This window comes from Eschrichtius robustus, chromosome 1 (assembly GCF_028021215.1).
Source record: "Eschrichtius robustus isolate mEscRob2 chromosome 1, mEscRob2.pri, whole genome shotgun sequence".
NCBI classification, from domain to species: Eukaryota; Metazoa; Chordata; class Mammalia; order Artiodactyla; family Eschrichtiidae; genus Eschrichtius; species Eschrichtius robustus.
Genome location: NC_090824.1, coordinates 124139917 through 124159297, shown reverse-complemented (window position 1 = coordinate 124159297; position 19381 = coordinate 124139917). Strand labels below are relative to the sequence as shown.

The window sequence follows — 19381 nt, the reverse complement described above, 5'->3', positions numbered from 1 at the left end:
AGTAAAACAATCCCTGACAATTTCTCTGACCTCGAGGGAAAAGGACACGTTGTCACCATCTTTGGCCACTTAAAGTACCTGGGTGACACATCAGGCTGAAGAAATGTTCCACCTGTAAACTGGCAAGGGAGATTTTCATATTAAACTACTGTCCCCAAGGCAATAGCAACACATGCCATGGGTGACCTTGACCATGTTTCTCTTTGAACTTAAGTACCAGGAACAGAAACGACACTTAGTGGAAAACAATAGAGGTTTGCTTTGTGTCAACACTGAACAGATGCTGGGCAGGTATTATGGTTTTTATTACTGTAATAACCACACAATACATGTTTCTTTCCCAAGGATGCTTACCTACGCACACTGTCATGGAAAAAAAAAATAACTTCTAAATCAGCCTTAATTGTGTGCATTTCTTGGTTTTCCTCTTAAAGATCCCCAGGAAGGCCAAGAGAAGATTATTTCCCACTTTTAAATGGAAAATCAAATGCCACCATCCAAAAACCGGAGGTGCCCTCTCTGGAGGGACGTGATACAGAGGAACGTGTGCTGGCTTCTCAGTGTCCTAAGTGAGCCCCTAGCAACCTGAGCTGTACCTTGGGGTTGCCTCCGCCTTCCTTGGCTGCGTACAACATCTGTAGGGCAGACTCTGCGAGCGTCTTGGTCTGGTCCAGCACTGTCATCTGCTGCTGATGGTCCAGAATCTTGGAGGCGACACCCACTGCAGCTAAGATCAAGGGCTCAAAGTAGCTCGCCAGTTGTGTCACCTTTCAAGACAAAAAAAAAAAAAAAAAAAGCCCCAGATGCAACATGTAAATACTGTGTTTCGTTTAGGGGCCCGGCTGCTGGGAAGGGGGCTGGAACAGGGATGGGATGAGTCACAGGGAGAGGCAGATCTGCTGGACTTCACTTTTGGTTTTTTCTACTTTACATCCAGTATTACGAATTACAGTCACCATGTTATATACATATTAGGTCCTCAGACCTTATTCCTTGTTCAACTTTACTTTTGAGAGTACTTGTAATTAATGAGCTCTTGTTCGGATTTTTCTTCTTCTGGGGAGCTCTTTGTCTGTCTCTGATCATGGCAGAAGTGCTAAGAAATCTGTTCTGAGATCCACAGTTAGGTGTGAGAATTTTACAAATCTTAATTTTAATTTCACAAATAGAACAGCTTTTGAAAGAACCAAAGGCGAGCATCTTACAAACTCAAAAGGAAGGGTTATAGAAGAGGGGCAGGGGAGCATGGCAGTTGAGAAAAGCAGCCTGAGAGTAAAGGCACCCTCAAAAGCATTTTAGGAAGCCAACTCAACTGCCCTCCACCTCAAGTATTTTGACCAAACCGTGGATTTGGAAAAAGAAAAGCAAAAATGATTTCCCATCAGTCAAGATGTGCTGTTTATGATGAGCCCAACCTGGGAGAACAAAAAAGCCTAAAGACAGCCAAGCACTGTTGCAGCAGAGGCCTGTCTCCAGTAGGTAACAGCATCGATGGTGCATACAGTTGTCTCTTGGTATCTGCAGGGGATTGGTTCCATGACCCCCCACGAATACTAAAAATCCACGGATGCTCAAGTCTCTTATATAAAATGCTGTAGTACAGTCGGCCCTCTGCATCTGTGGGTTCGACATCTGCAGATACGGAGGGCTGACTGTATATGCTCACCAAAGCTCACCATCTACCTAGTATCCATAATATCAGATTTTAACATTTTGCTGTCCTTGCTGCAGACACCGTCATCTATTCCCCCTCGGATAAAACACGATGACACTGATCACACTTTTCCGTTCAACTCCTCATCTTGTGTGGCAATTACTAATTGCTAAATTATTCCCATCAGGTGTATTTAAGTTCACCTGATGGAAATAGCCCTCAACTCCCTTAATGCAACTTAATGCTTCTTAATGCTTCCCTTAATGCTTCTTCCCATGATGTGGAGGAAGAATGAGGGTGAGGGGGATGCAGGCAGGAAGGCCGCTTCACATGGGCAGCGGCAGTCACTGGGTCAGCAACAAAGCAGGGGGTGGGAGTTGGGGGTGGTGGTGAAGGTCCAAAATATTAAAGTTCATTAAAGGTAATAGTGAGACAAGACTATCAGCTAACAATAAACATACTTTGTAATTGTTTTATCCCCAATTACAGTTATCTTACAGATGGGTTTCAAAACACTTGAACAAGGCTGCTGCTGGCCCTTATGGTGCTTTGTATGAATTTTAAAGGGGCTCCCCATCCTCTGGACAGACATGATCGATGTCAAGGCACATGACTTAGCGGGATTCCGGCGGCAACCCCCCCCCCCACCCCCCGTCCTGCCTGGCTCCCTGCTTTGGCCAAAGACCTCTGTGTAAGGCCCAGTCTGCATAATCCCCGGGGACAGCCCTGCATATCTGCGTTGGATTTCATCTCGTCTTCCCCAGGAAGGGTGGTGTCACCACCAATTGCAGTGATGGGTCATCAGGGGTCAGGGCTCAGGAGGGGTCCCTTTTGACTACTAAAGGAGTCAAAATGTTTAATGCATTAAACATGTTAGAATCCAACATGTCTTCTCGATTTGTTTTATTATTTTAAAAGTACATTTTATCAATGCAACTGTAAAATGTCAAGGGTTGCTGTGTGCTGAGCACAAGTAAACACAACTCAACAGGTGCCCGACTTCCTCAGGGAGGGAGGATGGCTGGGTGGAGAGGAAGCTCTACTTTCAAAGCCGCTAGATTTGAATCCTCCCTGCCAATTCCTTTTTAAGCAATCTTAGGCAAATTGCTTCCTATTACTAAATTTCAGTTTCCTCCTTGGTAAAATGTGATAGCACTAAGTTCCTTAAAATTTTAGGGGGATTAAGTCAGTGTGCGTAAAGGCCTCAGTACAGGCCTCTATGTAGTAAGCACTCCACACCCACTAGGGGTCATAATTCTTCACATATTGTAGGGCAAAGGTTTGGAAGGGATGGGATTTTTCCTGTATTTAGGAAGTTTAGCAAGGACTCTAATACCTCCTGTTATTGAGACACATGACAGAACAGGAAACCTCCTCACCTGAGTTAGTACAGAAGTTAAAATAACACTGAATTTTGAGTATTTGGTATATGATGTTGAGTCCCTAAGCCTAGGATGGCAGAGTGGGTTGAATGGTGACCCCCAAAAAGGTATGTCCATGTCCAAATTTCTGAAGTCTGTAAAGGTGATCTTACAAAGGGGTCTTTGTAGGTTGTGTTTAAGGATCTGAAGATGAGATCAGCCTGGACTGCTTGGGTGGGCCCTAATTCTGATAACAAGTGTCCTTAGAAGAAACAGAAGAAGGGAAGGCAGAAAAGCGGGAGACAATGTGACCACGGAGAGAGACTGGCGAGATTCAGTCAAGGAATACCAAGCGCTAACACAAGCTGGAAGCAGCTAAGAACGGAGCCTCCAAAAAACGTGTGGCCCTGCCAACGCCTTGATTTTGGATTTCTGGACTCCAGAGCTGTGAGAGATTACATTTCTGTCGTTTTAAGCCCCCCAGTTTGTGGTACTTGGTTACAGCAGCCGTGGGAAACCAAGCCAGGCGGGGTCTGAGAATCTGCCTTTATCAATCACTCCCAAGTGGGACTGAAGCTGCTGAATTGGCACCCCACCTGAGCACCGTCATGAAGCACTGGAACCAGGTGGGCATCAACCACCAGCCCACGACCCCTCTGGATAGAGGCCCCCTAGGCTGCCTTTGTCCAGAACTCCCTTTCAGAAGGTGAGACTCGTTTAGCCAAAGGACCAGAGTAACTTGATAACTCAGGTGACACAAATAAAGTTTCTTTTCATGCCACGCACTGACATAGGAATTAATCTTCCACACTAAACAACGTAAGGGCAGAGACAAGGATGTTGCCCTAGGAGTCTAGAAATATTTTCTTACGAAATTCCTACTGGAATCAAAAGTTACTGTTGAACAGAAGTTCGGTTTCTCTGCCAAACTCACTGTCCCCACAGCAGTCACCCACGCGGTGCTCCAGCCTCCAGGCCTGTTCTGCACCACCACCACCCCCGCCCTTGCAAACTGCTTCACACAGGTGGACAAGCCCTTTCTTATTATAAAGGCACTCAGGTGAGAAATGAAATTTACCACACTTGCAATGGCAGAGAGATACTGGCCATTTTAAACCTCAAACACCTCTCCTTAGAGCCAGCAGGAAGCTTAGTAGGCCCTTAAGCTATTCTGTATTGGAGCCAGCAGGAAGCTTAGTAGGCCCTTAAGCTATTCTGTATTGGAAAAAGCAGGAATATTGATTTTCTAAAATCAATACCTGCAGAGATGATTTTGGCTACTGGATTTCTTGATCTGCACATCAATACTGACGGCAGCACCGATAAATGCTAGGAAATCCTGCAAGTTGTTAAAAACCCAATGTCTGCCCTCTCTCTGCCGAGGCACAGGCTGCTTGACAAGCCAACTCTCCTTGAAGGATTTGCAAAATGAACCCCAAACAGGCAGAACATGATGCAGCACCTGCAACCATGTGGGTATGAACGCTCAGGTGAAGGGCTGGCAGAGTAGCCACACGGAAGCTTCAGCTGTCGAGGGTAAAGTTTGCAAGTTTGCTTTGCTTCCTCGCGTGTGAAAATGGACACTATATTAGAGGCTGTGGAGGAAAAACGTGCCCTAAACACACCAGAATGAGGCTGGCCAGCCAGGACAAAAGATGACAGACACCAGGCCAGGAATGCCAAGTTCAGTCTCTGGCTTGTCCCGCGAAGATCAAGAGTGATAGGTGACTGAAAACTGCCTTGGCGACTGCAAAGTCTGAACACTACCAGAAAAATCTCCCTGTAGCTTTTGTCTCAATGCTAACTAAGTAAAAAGAGATCCTTGAAGTGGTCATTTTTGGAGAAGATGTTGACAGAGGCTGAATGGTATTTTCTCTCGTGTCAGCCAGCATTGACCCGGCCCTAACACCTGCCCTGAGGCTTTGGGGAACAAGAACAACAAAATCAATAACAACTCTCCCCCCATCTCTTTCTCACACACCCTCAGCAGGGTCCCCTAGTGCCCATTACCTTATGTCCCAGCTGAGCTGCTTCTCCTCGAGCTGCTGTGGCAATGGGATCAATTAGGTGCCCGATTTCCTGGACCACTGAAGTCAGCTGCTCCTGCAGGGCCTGATAAGGAGAGAGAGCTGTCAAGTTCAACTTACAACAGCTCCCCACGTAGTTGTACTGATTTAAAAAGGTCCATGTGGAAGATAAGGGAGGCCGAAAGAAATGGATATCAAAATGCCTGGGTGTGCCATCCAGCCACTGCTCTGCCCCTCCCCATCCCAGCGACCCTCAGCTCCCCTGGGCTAAACCCCTCTTCCCCACAGTTCCATCCATGAGGGACATGAGCAGTCCCCAGGAACACATTTCCTACTGGCTTCTCACTCCTGGCAACCATAAGTAACAACTGATGCTATTGGTATCTTTACTTTGGGTTATTCAGCATAATTACTGGAAAGCTGGAACAGCGGTGGCTTTCCAAGAAGGGAAGACAACTGTGTCCACATGGAGGTAGCTAATGGTGGGGTCTGAGGGAACATCCAGGTTGCAGTGTCCTCAGAACTAAGAACCCCTTAAGCGGGGAGTGGGGAGGAGGGTGACGTAAAAATGACATCATCTCTCTTAAAGCAGGACTACTTCCCAGAGAGCGCACTGTGAAAATGCCAGGTGAAATGCCCACTAGGCTATGGTCAGGTGCTCTGTTCACTGTACTTGGTGATGCGGATACCATTATTGAAAATGGCACCAGCAAGGCATTTCTTCTCAGGTCTGAGAGACAGTTTAATCTCTCCATCCCAAAGAACTGAACTCATGCTATAAAGAGACGGGGCAAGGTATCTGCATGATGCTGAAGTGTGAAGGGGGTGGGGAATTCAAAGATGGAGAGGGTTAACTAGTCGCGGGAAAGATCAGATCCCTCTGTAGAAATCTGCACAGGAGCTTCTGCACTTCACAGAGTCCGGATTAATAGACCAGAAGGCTGGACATTTTAGGTCTGCACTCATCAGCACGGAATGGGGTGACTCCTGACAAAGTGACAATGTCCTGCTCATAGAAATGAGACTCAGGCTACTCTCCCACCGAAAAACACTGCATATGGGCTGGGGGGCTTTGTGCAGAGTTTAGTCAATGAGAGGAACAGCCTAACCCGCAAACTTGAAAACAAAAAAAAGGAAAAAGTAAAAAAAAAAAAGGAAAAAGTTAGAGAGATGGAGGCAGGTAGAGAGAGACCTCCACACTTCCAAGGGTCTTATTTAGCAAATTACTTGTTATCTTCCCACTCACAATGTAACTACAGTCAAGAATGCAAGACTATCCCAGCAAGGTCGTCTTACTGCAGATGGCTTGTTAGATTAAATATGGTATAGGTAGGAAGCACATGCAGATAAAGGGGAGGGATTTTCTTCCCAGGGAGGAAGTCAAGACAGAGGATATGCTTTGGTGATGGTGTTGAAAGGATGGGGGTGTGAGGGGGGCGCTCGTCATCTCTGTTTCTTGCTCAGGGTGCTAGTTACAGTGTGTGCTTGGTTGGTGGGAGTTCAGGAAGCTGCACACGTATGACAGGCACACTGTTCTGCATGCATATTCTACTTTAATAACAGGTTAACGATAATTCTAACATTCCGCACAGGATGAGAATACATATTCCTTCTTTCTTTCCTTGGAAATGGGGGAGGCGGGTGAAGCAACAGTGAAATAGACAGTTCTATTAATAAAAATGAGCAATTCCAATTCCAGGCCCTGCTTACAGACAGGGGCCAAAGTTCATTGTTGATGAGTTCAGTCTCAGGAGAGAAACACCAGCCAACAGACCATTCATATTTACTAAGTACCTTCTGAGTGTCAGGCACTTTCAACAGAAAGAAAGAAGTATGAATCAGGGGCCTTTGGACAGGTAACAGAAAAACTTCAAAGGAGCCAAGTAGGAAAATTCTATTCTCAACTTTGGAAAAATGGGCAAGAGAGGGCAATGTGGCTCTGAATTAACAGAATGCAAAAGCTCTCTCAATACTAGATTTTGAGTAACAAGGGCAGAATCCTTGATCTCTGCATGGACCAAACACATAGCATTGAATGCTGAATTCGCCCATTAGTCAAAAAAGTGCTGAAATATGACAGGGAAGCACTCAAAATTTACACGCTTAGGTCTGCTCTACTGAATATGGTAACCCCACCGACTGACACACGCTTACCTGACACTGATCATTTCCCTCCAAATTTCAGCCAAATCTGAACCTTCCACCCCCGCAGTACATGTGTTCCTTCATCAAACCATCATTCTCTGCTCAGCATTTGCCCTACCCCCTCCAAAAACTTCCCAGGCTGGTTCCAGGGGAAGGTGGCCCAATGATGAAGCTCTTTATCAAAAACGTGTTGGTGCCATTCCCCCATCCCCAAAGCCTGCTGTTGGGATTCTTCAGTACTTCCAGAGGCTTCCGAGCTGGCCACAGAGCCCTGCATACCTCCACGGAGATGTCGTCCCTCGTGGCCAAGCTCTGGCTGACAGCCGCCAGCGAGGCCTGCTCGATGTCCCGGATGCACCGGTTGATGCTGTCAATGGAGTAGTCACATTCCCTCTGTCCAGGGGCCTTGTCCCTGGAAGGGACACAGCAAGTAGAACACGGACTCCACAGAGCACAAGTCCCAAAACCTGCTCCAGCACTGGAGGGCCAGGAGCCCCTGTCTACTTTCTACCCCACTCGATTGCTTTAGGGAGTGAATTCCTGACCCTTGCTTGGCAATGCTTCTCTGCATAGCCCAGGCATTTCTTCACTTAACACTTGTGCTAAGTCTATTTCTGGTGGGAAGGGTAGGGTGCTGTCCGCCATCTCAGGCTGATGCCAGGCAACTGCAAATGAAACAATCTGGACTTGGATTCTCCATTCACTGGCTTAGGCATAGGACCCTCATTTAAAAAAAAAAAAAAAGTCAGTGCTATTTCCAGTGCAAATATACTATGCTCTCTACATTGCATACTAGTCGAAAACGTCCTGGGCTGTGGTAGGAGTTAAAATATTTAGTGGATTTTTCTTTGCAAGGCATTAAGAAAGAAATGCCTTAAGTTTCAAAAGCGATTTCAAAAACAAAATATACCTGAGGAAAGGCATGCACTCCATGCTGTGGGGTAATTAACTTTGGTCAACTTCAAAAATGTTTTATCTACTCAGGGGATGATTTTTCAGGCTCCTATTATCACCATGGAGGTTAGAGATGCCCAGAGTTACTCTGGGACCTGGAATATTCTTTTTGTCTTATTATCAAGGTAAGGTAACCCCAAATCCTGCTACATAAGCAGTGGTGCTCTCTGCCTAATCTCCTAGGTATCGACAATATGGTACAATGTTTAGAAAGACTGGGACTAAAGCAATCATGCCTGGGGATGCCCTTGGGAATGTTATCTAAATGTCTTTCTGCCTGAATTCTCTCATCAGTAAAAGAGAGACAATAGCAGCATCTACTTTACAAGGTTGTTGTGATGAACATATAATGTAATACAGGTAAAATGCTTAGAATAGTATCTAATATATGATAAATAGTTAGCTATTACTATTGTGACAAGTGCTACCGCTGGTCCCAAAGAGGTAAAGAAAAAGATGATGACAGTGATCAACCACGTTGCTATTAAATAAAAGTCCTGATGGGCTTATCCCCCTCCTGCCCTGTCGGATGCAGGCCGCTAGCAATTTCTGGAGGAGACACTAACCTGATAGACGTGATGAGACTCTTTATAGAGTCAGAAACGGTGTGGGAATGTCCCGCTAGCACAGACCAGGTGGGCGGGTCTTTGGGGTTGATGGCCAGTGAGCGTGCAGTGCGGATGAGGTATGATGAGCTCTCCAGCATGGTCTTGGCTGACACCAGGATTGGTTCTTGTGCCTGGGAGCCCTGGGACCAAACAGCAGAAGGGTCAAGGGCAGGGCACACAGACTAAGTGAATGACTTGGACCCTGGAAGGTCATGTTCTTTATCAAGTCACTACCTCTGTCTTTCGAAAGGAGACAGAGGGTAGGGAACCATGGAGGCTGGCTCACATGGGGCCTGGATGATGAAGACCTGGGGCCATGCCACTCCTTAAATATTATTTTTGAGTGTGACACATACCAAGAAAGAATCAGCCCCAAACCTATGCACAGAGATTGTTCTCAACATATAAAGCCAAGACATTACCTCTTAAGTGATGTACAGACATTGAGTTTCATGAACTCTGCTTGTATCATCAATGACAACAGTAACAGTGCCCTACATATTGACAGAAAGAGTTTTTGGAATCCTTAAGTGTTCATGCCCATTCAGTGCCACACAGAACAAGCCAGAGACCTCAGTATTACCTATGCTGCAAGGATTCCCTACCTCGGAGCTGATCTGGGCAGGAATGCTGACAAACTCAGGGTTGGAGGCGAACGCTGTCAAGTTCTCCACGGCTTCGATCAAGGGGGCGGTGGCAATTCGACACTTGTTGCGGTTGTCCTCAGAGAAATCCCCATCCAGAGCCTGATGGGAGAAAACACAGAGATCACTCCTGGGCCGCAGCAATCACCACCCAGCGAAAAGAAGGTGGTTTAATGGGAATACTGAAAATGTCTGGTGAATCCATAAACAATGAATAAGAACTGACTGAAGGGATCTCTGCCATCAAGCAGAGGGGCTAAGTGAGCAATGGTAAGAAATAAAGCTGAGTGTGTGGCTCACAGGCCAACTGACCTCACAGCCCATCCACTCCCCACTTAACGTGATTCAAAGAGCGCCTCCTCTTCTCTCCCCTTGAGCTACGCTGCCCATCCCTGTGGCTGAGCCACTTTCTTCCCTACTTTTTTTTTCAGGGTTTTTTTGTTGTTGTTGTTGTTGTTGTTGTTTTTTAAAATTATTTATTTATTTATTTATGGCTGTGTTGGTCTTCGTTTCTGTGCGGGGGCTTTCTCTAGCTGCGGCAAGCGGGGGCCACTCTTCATCGCGGTGCGCGGGCCTCTCAATATCGCGGCCTCTCTTATTGCGGAGCACAGGCTCCAGACGCGCAGGCTCAGTAATTGTGGCTCACGGGCCCAGTTGCTCCGCGGCATGTGGGATCTTCCCAGACCAGGGCTCGAACCCGTGTCCCCTGCATTAGCAGGCAGATTCTCAACCACTGCGCCACCAGGGAAGCCCCTCTTCCCTACTTTTGAGACTATAACCCTTTGGCTCTTCCCCTCCATTTCACTCCAATTAAGTCTATTCCTTGCCAAACTATAAAAATATCTTACACTGTGTACCACTTTCAACTTCTTTTAAGCTATTTTTACCTGGATATCCCTGAATGACTGACGGAGGGAGGGCTTATGTATCTGTCATTTTCAAATGAGTAAAATGGAATGCAATGGGAAAAAACAGACTAGAACTATTCCCAGCGATATGGACAAATCTCACACATGCAGTATTTCGGTAAGGAGGCCAGACACAATAGGGTATACCCACTATAGGATTCCATTTGTGCAAAAGTACTAAAACAGGTGAAACTAATTCTGGGTGTTAGCTGTCAGGTCACCCTTTGGAGCCAGTGAGACTGAAGGAGCAGAAGTAGGCTTCTGGGCGCTGGCCATGTTCTGTCTCTTCATCTGGCCACAGTTACTTAGGTGTGTTTGGCATGGGAAAATTCACTGAGCTCTACACACAGGGGTTTTTTATCTATGTATCTTTTGCTTCCAAAGTTTATTTCTTTTTAAAATTAGCAGCAGTAATACAATGGCACTGAATGATTAGTCACATTGCCGATCAATAGCCTGCAGAGAAGACAAGCCAGGAAAGCAGCCTGTGATGCATGCCAGGTCACCCCACAAAGGGTCAACACTTGGATCCCACGTTCCCCAACCACGGACTGCAGCTCCTCAAGCACAAGGCTGCTAGAACCGATGGCCTGTGACCAGTGACAGCACCGCTGCCTCCCAGCAAAGGGCAACATTTGAGAAGGCAGTTATGTTTGTCGAAGAACGTAAATTTCTCTGTTAAATGACGAATTAAACTTTTAATTTAACCATTATGAGCAACATATAAAAGTCAATTTAGACAATTAGTGAACAAAAAACCGGAGGCACCAGCAATTACAAAACAAACTGGATCTGAGATGGGAACATTTCCATTTTTCAATAAGGCAAGAGTAGGCAGGCACGGCTAGTTTAAAGGCTACTTGAATAACAACCATATTCCAATCAAGTCTTGACAGCTTGGGGCAGTAATTACACATCCGCCATGCTAATATTTTCTGAGGAGCTCCCATAAGCCTGGCTAATTTACCGTCTTCACTAGTACTGTGCATAGTTTGCCTCTGCTCATGCCCTTCTCCACCAGATAGGCACTGACCTTGACCCTAACTTCGCCCATTCTGGGGTTCTTCCAGGCCCACTGCCTGCTACTTACTCATATTTATGGCTTCAGTTCTGACTCCACTCACGTACTCAGTAAAAGTTGAGTTAGCATCTGTTACCTCCACTGAAGCACCGCACTGGCGACATGGCAGTGGACTGTCTGGGCGCTCTCATCTTGTTGCACTATTACCATCATTGACTCCTTGAGGTCAGGCCCTACCAGGCTTTGGAGCAATTTGGGCACACATTGGGAGGCCGGCTGGGTGCCGCATAGCAGGAGCCTGACAATAGCGGCCCCAGCACAGGCGGACCACTGCAGCAGGCAGATGGCAGGAGTGGACTTTGGCATCAAAGGAACTCGCATCCCAGCTGCACCGATCGCACCCCCTCCAGGGGGAGTGAGAGGGCTTCTAAGCTCAGTGGAAGATGCCGAGCCCCTCAGTGGTGTTGCCCATTTCTCCTGCTGCTTACCTCTCTCCACACTCCTCCCATCCTCTGTTCTACTGTCTACAACACTCTCGGCCTATTAGGAAGGCAGATGTCTGATCATGCCACCAACTCTTAGGTGAACTTATTAAAAACGACAAGATGATTACCCCAGGTCAATCCCAAGGAATGGTTTTCTAATTGTGCAGTTTCATCGACTGCACCAACAGGATGAAGAAAGGATTTTTTTTTTTTGAGACTGGGCCCTAAGATCACATATCATGTAGCCCATTGCGGGTCAAGGGCAGGACCCTGAATAGCGTGGACCGTGAACTACAACGCCAAGCTCCCATCCAGCACTGTTTTCCATTTTCAAGAGGGAAAAGCCATTTCCTCCAAAGGAAGAATTGAGCATCAGAAAGGATGGTTTGTTTACATGGACAGTATTTCACTTTTCTGAATGCTGCTTCCACTCTGGAGATGGCTGAGCAACCCCAGTAAACTGAATACTCAAATCTGGCCAGAGGTGAAACTTCAGGCAGGCACGACAGTTTTCACACAGATATTCCATGTCACAGAATGTTTAGTACCCCCGTCATAACAATGAAAGGGTAAATCCACTTAGCCAAATGCCCAGGCCCCATCAGGACCCTGAGCCAGCTCCTCTGAATGTTCTCACACTTAGCAAAAATCTCACAGGGATCTGGGATAAACAATTTCTGCATGTGCACCAGAATCAAAGATTCATGGACTTTGGGGGTTAGAAGGGATCTTAAAGATCATTTAATCCCAAAGCTCCAATGTTTCAGGCGATAAAACCAACACCTAGAAAGTGACATGCTAAGCCAAGCTCATGCCTCAGACCAGAACCCAAGACCCCTGGCTCCCTTCCCTCCTACTGACCTTAGAAAAGGCAACAAGAATAAGGCGTAAGAAGCCCAAGAGGTTTTTTTCCCTCCTTTTTCTTCTCAAGAAACCTATTTACCAATCCAAACAAAAAGACGATCAAGAAAACGTACTTACAGCCAAGTTAAAACCGGTTAATGAGAGCTGGACCTGGTGTCTTTTGGACGCCCTGTCAATGCTTAATGGCAAAACCCTGAGCTTCAACTCTACTGCGAGAGGCAAGGCCGCGCTCCAACTTCTCAGAGAAACAAAAGCTGTGTTGTTGCGCAATTCCTACTTGGCACCTAAACCTGAGTGACTGCACATTTAAAATAACAGTCGATTCCACACATCTGATTTGAAGCTAGGTAAAGAGCTGACTGGAGAGAGAGAAGCAGGCATTGGTACACGGGGGGACCAGCAGAAAGACGGCACCCGTGGTTAGGGCTCCGTGTGTTTCTAAGTTGGCCGGCATTGAGAGCAGCACCTGGCAGGGAGGAGGGTGCACGTATTTATTCTTGCCGAGCCATGCTTTGGGATTGCAAAGAATGACATCAGCAGAGATTTATGATCCCTGGAGGCAGGCATTCTAATGGGTGCTGAAGACCCACTGTGGGGTAATCTGCTCCCTGCTCGCCAATGCTCCTCCAGGGAGGGGTTCCCCTCCTTTCATGGTGACTAGAAAGGTGGGGCAGCTGGGATTTAGGCTTGGGCACATCCTTGCGGTCTGAAGGGAAAAAAAAAAAAAAAAAAGGACTAAGAAGCATAAAATTTAGAGCAAAATTCAGCCTCGACGGCGGCTGTTTCAAGCGTTTAGGGAATTACACATTCATTTGTTTTGCTATTTGACAGGATTCTTAACCATTCCTTAACTCAGGAAGTCTATTCGATATGTAGTACAGTGTGCTACAGTGAAATGACCTTCACCATTTTCCTATTAGTAAATTCAAAACACAGTTCCTTGTCCCCGGCAAAGCCTGCCACCTGATGGGAATCGAAACACCAAGCGCATTTCAGCAAGCTGCGGGGCAAGAGGGTCATTTCTGTTCCTTGTGCACTGCTATCGATTCCCAGGGTGCTCGCGGGGAAGGAGGCTTCATCTTCTCCATGTCACAACAGCCTGCATCCCCCCTCTGGTGTTTCTGCACAGGCCTATCTTTAAGGCCATCACAAGAGCTCATTTGCTGCAGACAGTTACAAAGAGGGGTTGCCACTGTTGAGGAGAATCTGAAAAGAAAATGAGATCTTAACAGAGACAGGTCAGGATTTAAAACCGAGGAGAAGGCAGAAAAGAAAGGTATCCCAGAATTTGTATAGAAGAGTTCCTTGCCTTTGTCTCCCCCTTGGTCCCTCTAAATCTAGCCTGTTTTTTGATGATCGGAAAATGGCCAAGTTTAACTGAAATAAGTTAGTTACACAGCAACCGACAATGATGTCACTATGTCTCAATTCTATTGCTGTCTTTCCAGCCCTGCCTCCCCCCAGACTGGCACACAAGCACTGCAAACACAACCAGGTATTTCTTCCCAGGCTGGTGAGATGGCTTAGTCTCTCCATGCTAACGAGGTACACTGCATGCCATGGGCGAGAGCAGGCTTGAGTGGAAAGGGCAGGGGATCTGGGTCTGAATTCCGGTCCACCACTTAGTGGCTGGATCACCCCAAGAAAGTTACTTAACGTCCTTGTGCGTCACTGTCCTGACCGTAAAAACGGGGATGGCAAGCACAGGGGGGTTGGTTGTGTGGACTGAATGAGTGATGTACGCAAAACTCGGAACAGGCGTTGGGTAGACTAAATATCGGAAAGCATAAGCTTTATTCATTTCTAATACCATGAACCATGACAGTAATTAAAGGGAGCTGCCAGCAGGATCCTGGGGGCACCTGGGCACTGGCTTTATTTATTCATCTTCAATCTATCTTATTATTGTCTTCAAATAAGCGGGTTTTAAGTTTTTTGTTTTTTTTTTAAAGACTCTGTTTAAGCAGCTAAGTAATTGCTGACGGGGATAATTGCCCTGTGGCTCTCGCCTGCCCGCTTCCAACTGCTGCCGGGCTGCACAATCTCTCCTCGGCTTCTGCTTGGCTCAGCCTGTTGACTAATTTCTCCACAAGATTAAATTGGCTTTGTGTAGTGCAAGGGAAATGAGGTGTGTAGTAACATATCCTCTGGAGAGAACAGGGGGCAAAGCCCCACCCCTCCAGGACTTGCCCGGCAACAAAGCAGATCATCCCACCTCCACGAGTGTGAAAATCCTTCAGTAAAGTGTGACCCCTCCAATGGCCTTCCCTCCTGCATTTCCTGTTTTGCACAGAGCTGGTAGCTTGCCTTCCATGACAATCTCCTTTGGAGGTTCTTTGCGAGGGGTCTGCTATCCAGGCTGTGGCTGTCTTCCCACCAGGTCAGCTGCTTGGTGTCTGCTGGGTGTCCCACGCACGGCAGACTGGGTTTGCGGTCTGATCACCCAGCTACAAATACTACAGCCCAGCTATTGCGATTCCCTCCTCACAGGGTACCCTTGCCCTGCTTCCCCTCAACCTGACCATGGCCACAAACACAAAGACGAACTTCTTATCAACATGGAATGCTCTATTTTAAGAAGCTCATGCTCCACTGAAAACATTTAGACAACTGTAAATAGAATAGATATCATAGGACAGAATAAATTGACTTCTTTTTAAAAGATTTTCCCAACAATTTCCCATTCCATTCTCCCTCCACCTTCTCTCTTGGTCCAGAGATATTTAACAACCATGGCAGGGCCCTCTACCAGCCCCTCAAAACCACCCTCCCCCACTAAGCACATAGTTCACCCCTCCCCACACACTATGCAGAAGGTTAGTAGAGACCAAGGCTGCTGGTTTTTCCTGATAAATATCTCCATCACTAATGAACCGCTCTTCAGTGACTTAAATCATGAGACTGAATTAGAAGTTGAACTCCACTAGAAGCAAGTATTAAGGAGCAGAGCTTCAATCCCCCACCTCTTTCCCCTCTGCAACAGGTGTCACGGGGATTCCTAAGGCCTCAGCTCGGCGACCTACCTTGATGGTCTTCACCAGGTTGGCAGTGCTGTTGGCAACTTCCTTGGCTGACTGGACAAAGTGCCTCTTGGCCACAGGGTTGCCCGTCTTGGAAGAGGCGATGCGGCAGGCGTTGCACAAGGCTGAGGTGTGCTTGGCGACAATCGTGGCGGCTGACAGAACCTATAAAGCACGGACTGGGTTGGGGGCACGCCACGCTTCAGTGCAGAGGGGTCCAGTTCACTGGAGTCCACCCTGGTCCCGAGCCCTGGATTCCCCTTCAACTCACATGTCTAGGGCTCGTGGAAATAAAACCCATGTCTCTAGCTCTGCCGCCCCTGAAGTCACTCCAAGAAAGGGGAGGGTGAGAATTATTAAGGCAGAGAGACTAAACAAAGAAAAGGAAAGGCAGGACTGAATGTGGGAGTGGGCTGGGCTCCAGGCAGTCTCAGAGGAGATGCTGTCAGCTATCCTTTGCGACCCCCAGCCAGGAGGGACACGGCCCAGGGTCTAGGCCAGCGCTGCCCAACAGAAATACAGTGCGAGCCACATATCTAATTTTAAAATTTCTAGTAGCCACATTAAAATAAGTACAGAAACAAGGGAAATTATTTTAAATAATATATTTTATTGAACTTGATATATCCAAAACATTTCATTTCACCACGTAATCAATTTAAGAATATTAAGCTCTTACAATCCTTTATCCTACTAAGTCTTTGAAATTGGTCAGTATTTTACGCTTACAGCCCATCACAGTTTGGACCAGTTACATTTCAAGTGTTTAACAGTCACATGCAGCTGTATGTCAGCCCCAGGTGGGCTATAGGCACCTTATTAAGGGGTGTGGCTCAGGGATCTCCCAGCCCCAGCTGCGTTTCTGAATCTGCCTGATCCACTTTGCTGAGGCTGGTAACACCCCTTTGGCCTTAACTGGACAGGTAAGGAATCTCAGGTGCACTGACACCTGCCTTAGGTCCGGGTGGTCCCCCAGGTATCCTTTACTTGGGTCCTTCTCCTGCCTCAAGAACGCTGGTCCCAGGGTCAGCAATGGATGTGCCCATCACAGCCTGCCTCTGCTAGCCCATATAGGCCATTCTTGTCCTTTTTAGCACATACTGCCGGAATTATTGAACACGATCCCCGTCACTTGGGTATTAGAAGTATCAAGGAACGTCACACATACTGTCTAGTTCTCAAATGTCTCTGTGGCTCCTTTTGTGCTATGGATTCTGACCCAGCTTTGGGGTCTGGGTCAGCACCACCGTCTCTGGGAACTGAGCCCTGAGAGCCCCTCAGAGAATTCATCACACCTTCCTCTGTGCATTGTCCTCCCTTGCCTTGTCATCATACCCCGATTGCTCCATCTTCCAAACTTTAACCCACAGTAAGAGTTAAGGGGGTAGGGGATCGGGTCTCACTCACAGTGACGCTTAGTGCCGAGCAAAGAACAAGCCCTCAACGTTATGTCCCCCGAACTGAACAAATGGAACTGTGAGCCTCCTGATGAATCTTGCTGTGATTACGCCACCGTGACTGCCTTCCAGCACTCCATTCCAAGGCACCTACCTGTTCCACCTTCACCACATTTTGCAACATCCCCCTAAGTCATGATCTGGCTGGCTTTGCAAGTTCTGAAAGAATGGTAATCTTTATTCTTGCAGTCTCCCACCACCCGCCTCCAAGAACTCAAGGACGCGCAGATCTCACATCCTTGCCCCAAAGTTACCTGTGACGGGCTGCTGCCGGGGTCCACCAGGTTCTGGCATGCCATCTGGATAGCCTGGTTTGCCCTGGCAAACTGGATGGGGTCCACAAGGCCCTGATGGCCTGCCTGGCTGTTCGGATCAGAGATGCCAACAAGGTATGCAGCCTGGAAGGGAGGAGATAAACCAGAGCTCAGGCTCGCTGCACTCCTAGATACGTCTGTGGGGGACTGTGGCCCCACAGTATACATACAACAGTCATTCTCAGGTGCTCCCAGTGCAAGGTGGTCAGAGTCATCTCATCAATAAGAGTTTAGGCATGGACAAGCAGACACTCGCTTGGGCCAGGGACATGCCAGCAGGAGTTTGTTACAGGCTTTTGGGAACAGTCTCCTTGTTCTTAAGAAAGCCTCAAGAAGCTCTACCAAGGATAGAGGCAGCCCTGAGTGCTCTGGCAGCCACCTTATGACCATGAGGGGGACCAGCCTCAGCATGGAGCTCACTCTTTGGTTGGCAGATGGCAGAGGGGAAAAAAAGTGGGTGTAGACTGATGGTGTGGAGCTACTGGGTAGGCCAACCCTGGAGCCTGCCCTACATGAGGATTTCTCATCTCGTAGACTAATGTATCCTTATTGCTTAGGCCAGTATTTGAAGCAGTAAGTAAGAATGAATAAAATGGTTCAGGGGAAAAAAAGGCAATATTTGGTCTCCAAGAGGACAAGAGGCTACAAGAGAAGGTCTTCTCTTCAAACCCTTTGGATGTATTAGCCAAATAACAGGGAGAAAATGAATCTGTGAGGGAAAATTCTAACCTTAACTCATTTCCCCTGAGATATGAGGGGCCAAATAAGGGAAGGTGATTTCACCCCCTGAACTAGGGATGTTTTTCTTTGGTTCAATAAAATCTTCTAGGCTCAAAGCAATTGTCAAATGATAAATCCTTCAAGGTAAATGCTGACATTCTTGGAAGTTCAGTTACATGAGCTCAACAATTATTGGAAATGCACAGCACAGTTGAAGACGAGCCAGGAACATGCCTGATCACGACTCTGTGTGATGGCATCCAATTTTTTCTCCTTCTGATTCTAAAAAGAGCATGACTAAGACTTTTGCAACTCTAAAGCCTCAGAGGGAATTTGAATTGTGTAATACCTATTTTTTCCCCCCAAACAACTTATCTGTAACAATGACCTTAAAAAAAAAAAAAAAAAAAAAAAAAGACCGGCCTCTGAACCCTTAGGCTAGGTCTGCAGGGTTCAGTGTTCTCTCCAGGCTGCTCTGCTCCAGGGGTAACGGGCTGATGTTTTGCCTAAATGCTCAGCCAGCAAGATCCACCACCTTCTCCATGGTTTCCATGGTGATGGGTGGAGACAGAGTTGAAGCTGAAGCCCCCGTGCCTCCCACAGGGACCTGGCACAGGACAGGGCTGGAAGGCCTGCATCGTGGGGCACAGGGACCCATGCTTTACCTGGGCTGCAGCCTCCGTCAGCCCACAGAGAGCCTTGGACGCAATCCCCACACACTCCCCAAAGGCAGGGAGGTCCCCGGTCTTGGCATTCTGCGAAATCCCTGCCATCGACTCGCCCAGAACCTGCAAAACAAACCACCAGCGATATTCTGATGAGCATTCCTTCAGACCATGGGGTAAAGGGGCTACCCTTCCAACTTGAATATTCAAGGCCACTTAATTTACAATATTTGCCATTATTTTACTTTATTTGCAATAAGAAGAGATTCAAGATAATGATATCATTTCTGTTCCACAAAGAGAAATAAATAATGAAAGTCTGAAGCTTTCACCCAAAAGTTATCTATATCTCAAGGAGGTACAGTTACTATACACAGGTCAATAAACTAAAATCTATTCAGGGCACCCCATGGGTGAATGGTCTAAACTGAGAACTGTTAGTTCCCAGAATATAAAATCAGACATATCTACTGAGCTGTAGGCGAAGACCATACCCAGAAAGCAGAAGACACACTCTTCCCGATATTATTCACT

General features: G+C 47.1%; 1 protein-coding gene across 3 annotated transcripts in view; it reads right to left on the bottom strand.

Annotated features, from left to right (window-relative positions):
* The window catches only part of TLN2 (talin 2), a 456139-nt gene that overhangs the window by 75106 nt on the left and 361652 nt on the right, over positions 1-19381 (bottom strand). For all 3 annotated transcript variants that reach the window (XM_068552880.1, XM_068552889.1, XM_068552896.1), the window contains 8 exons: positions 18848-18970; positions 17403-17546; positions 15695-15856; positions 9355-9495; positions 8708-8889; positions 7467-7599; positions 5026-5127; positions 597-767 (listed from right to left, as the gene is read on the bottom strand). In XM_068552880.1, the coding sequence (XP_068408981.1) occupies positions 597-767; positions 5026-5127; positions 7467-7599; positions 8708-8889; positions 9355-9495; positions 15695-15856; positions 17403-17546; positions 18848-18970 (1158 nt within the window). The remainder of the gene's footprint in view (positions 1-596; positions 768-5025; positions 5128-7466; positions 7600-8707; positions 8890-9354; positions 9496-15694; positions 15857-17402; positions 17547-18847; positions 18971-19381) is intronic.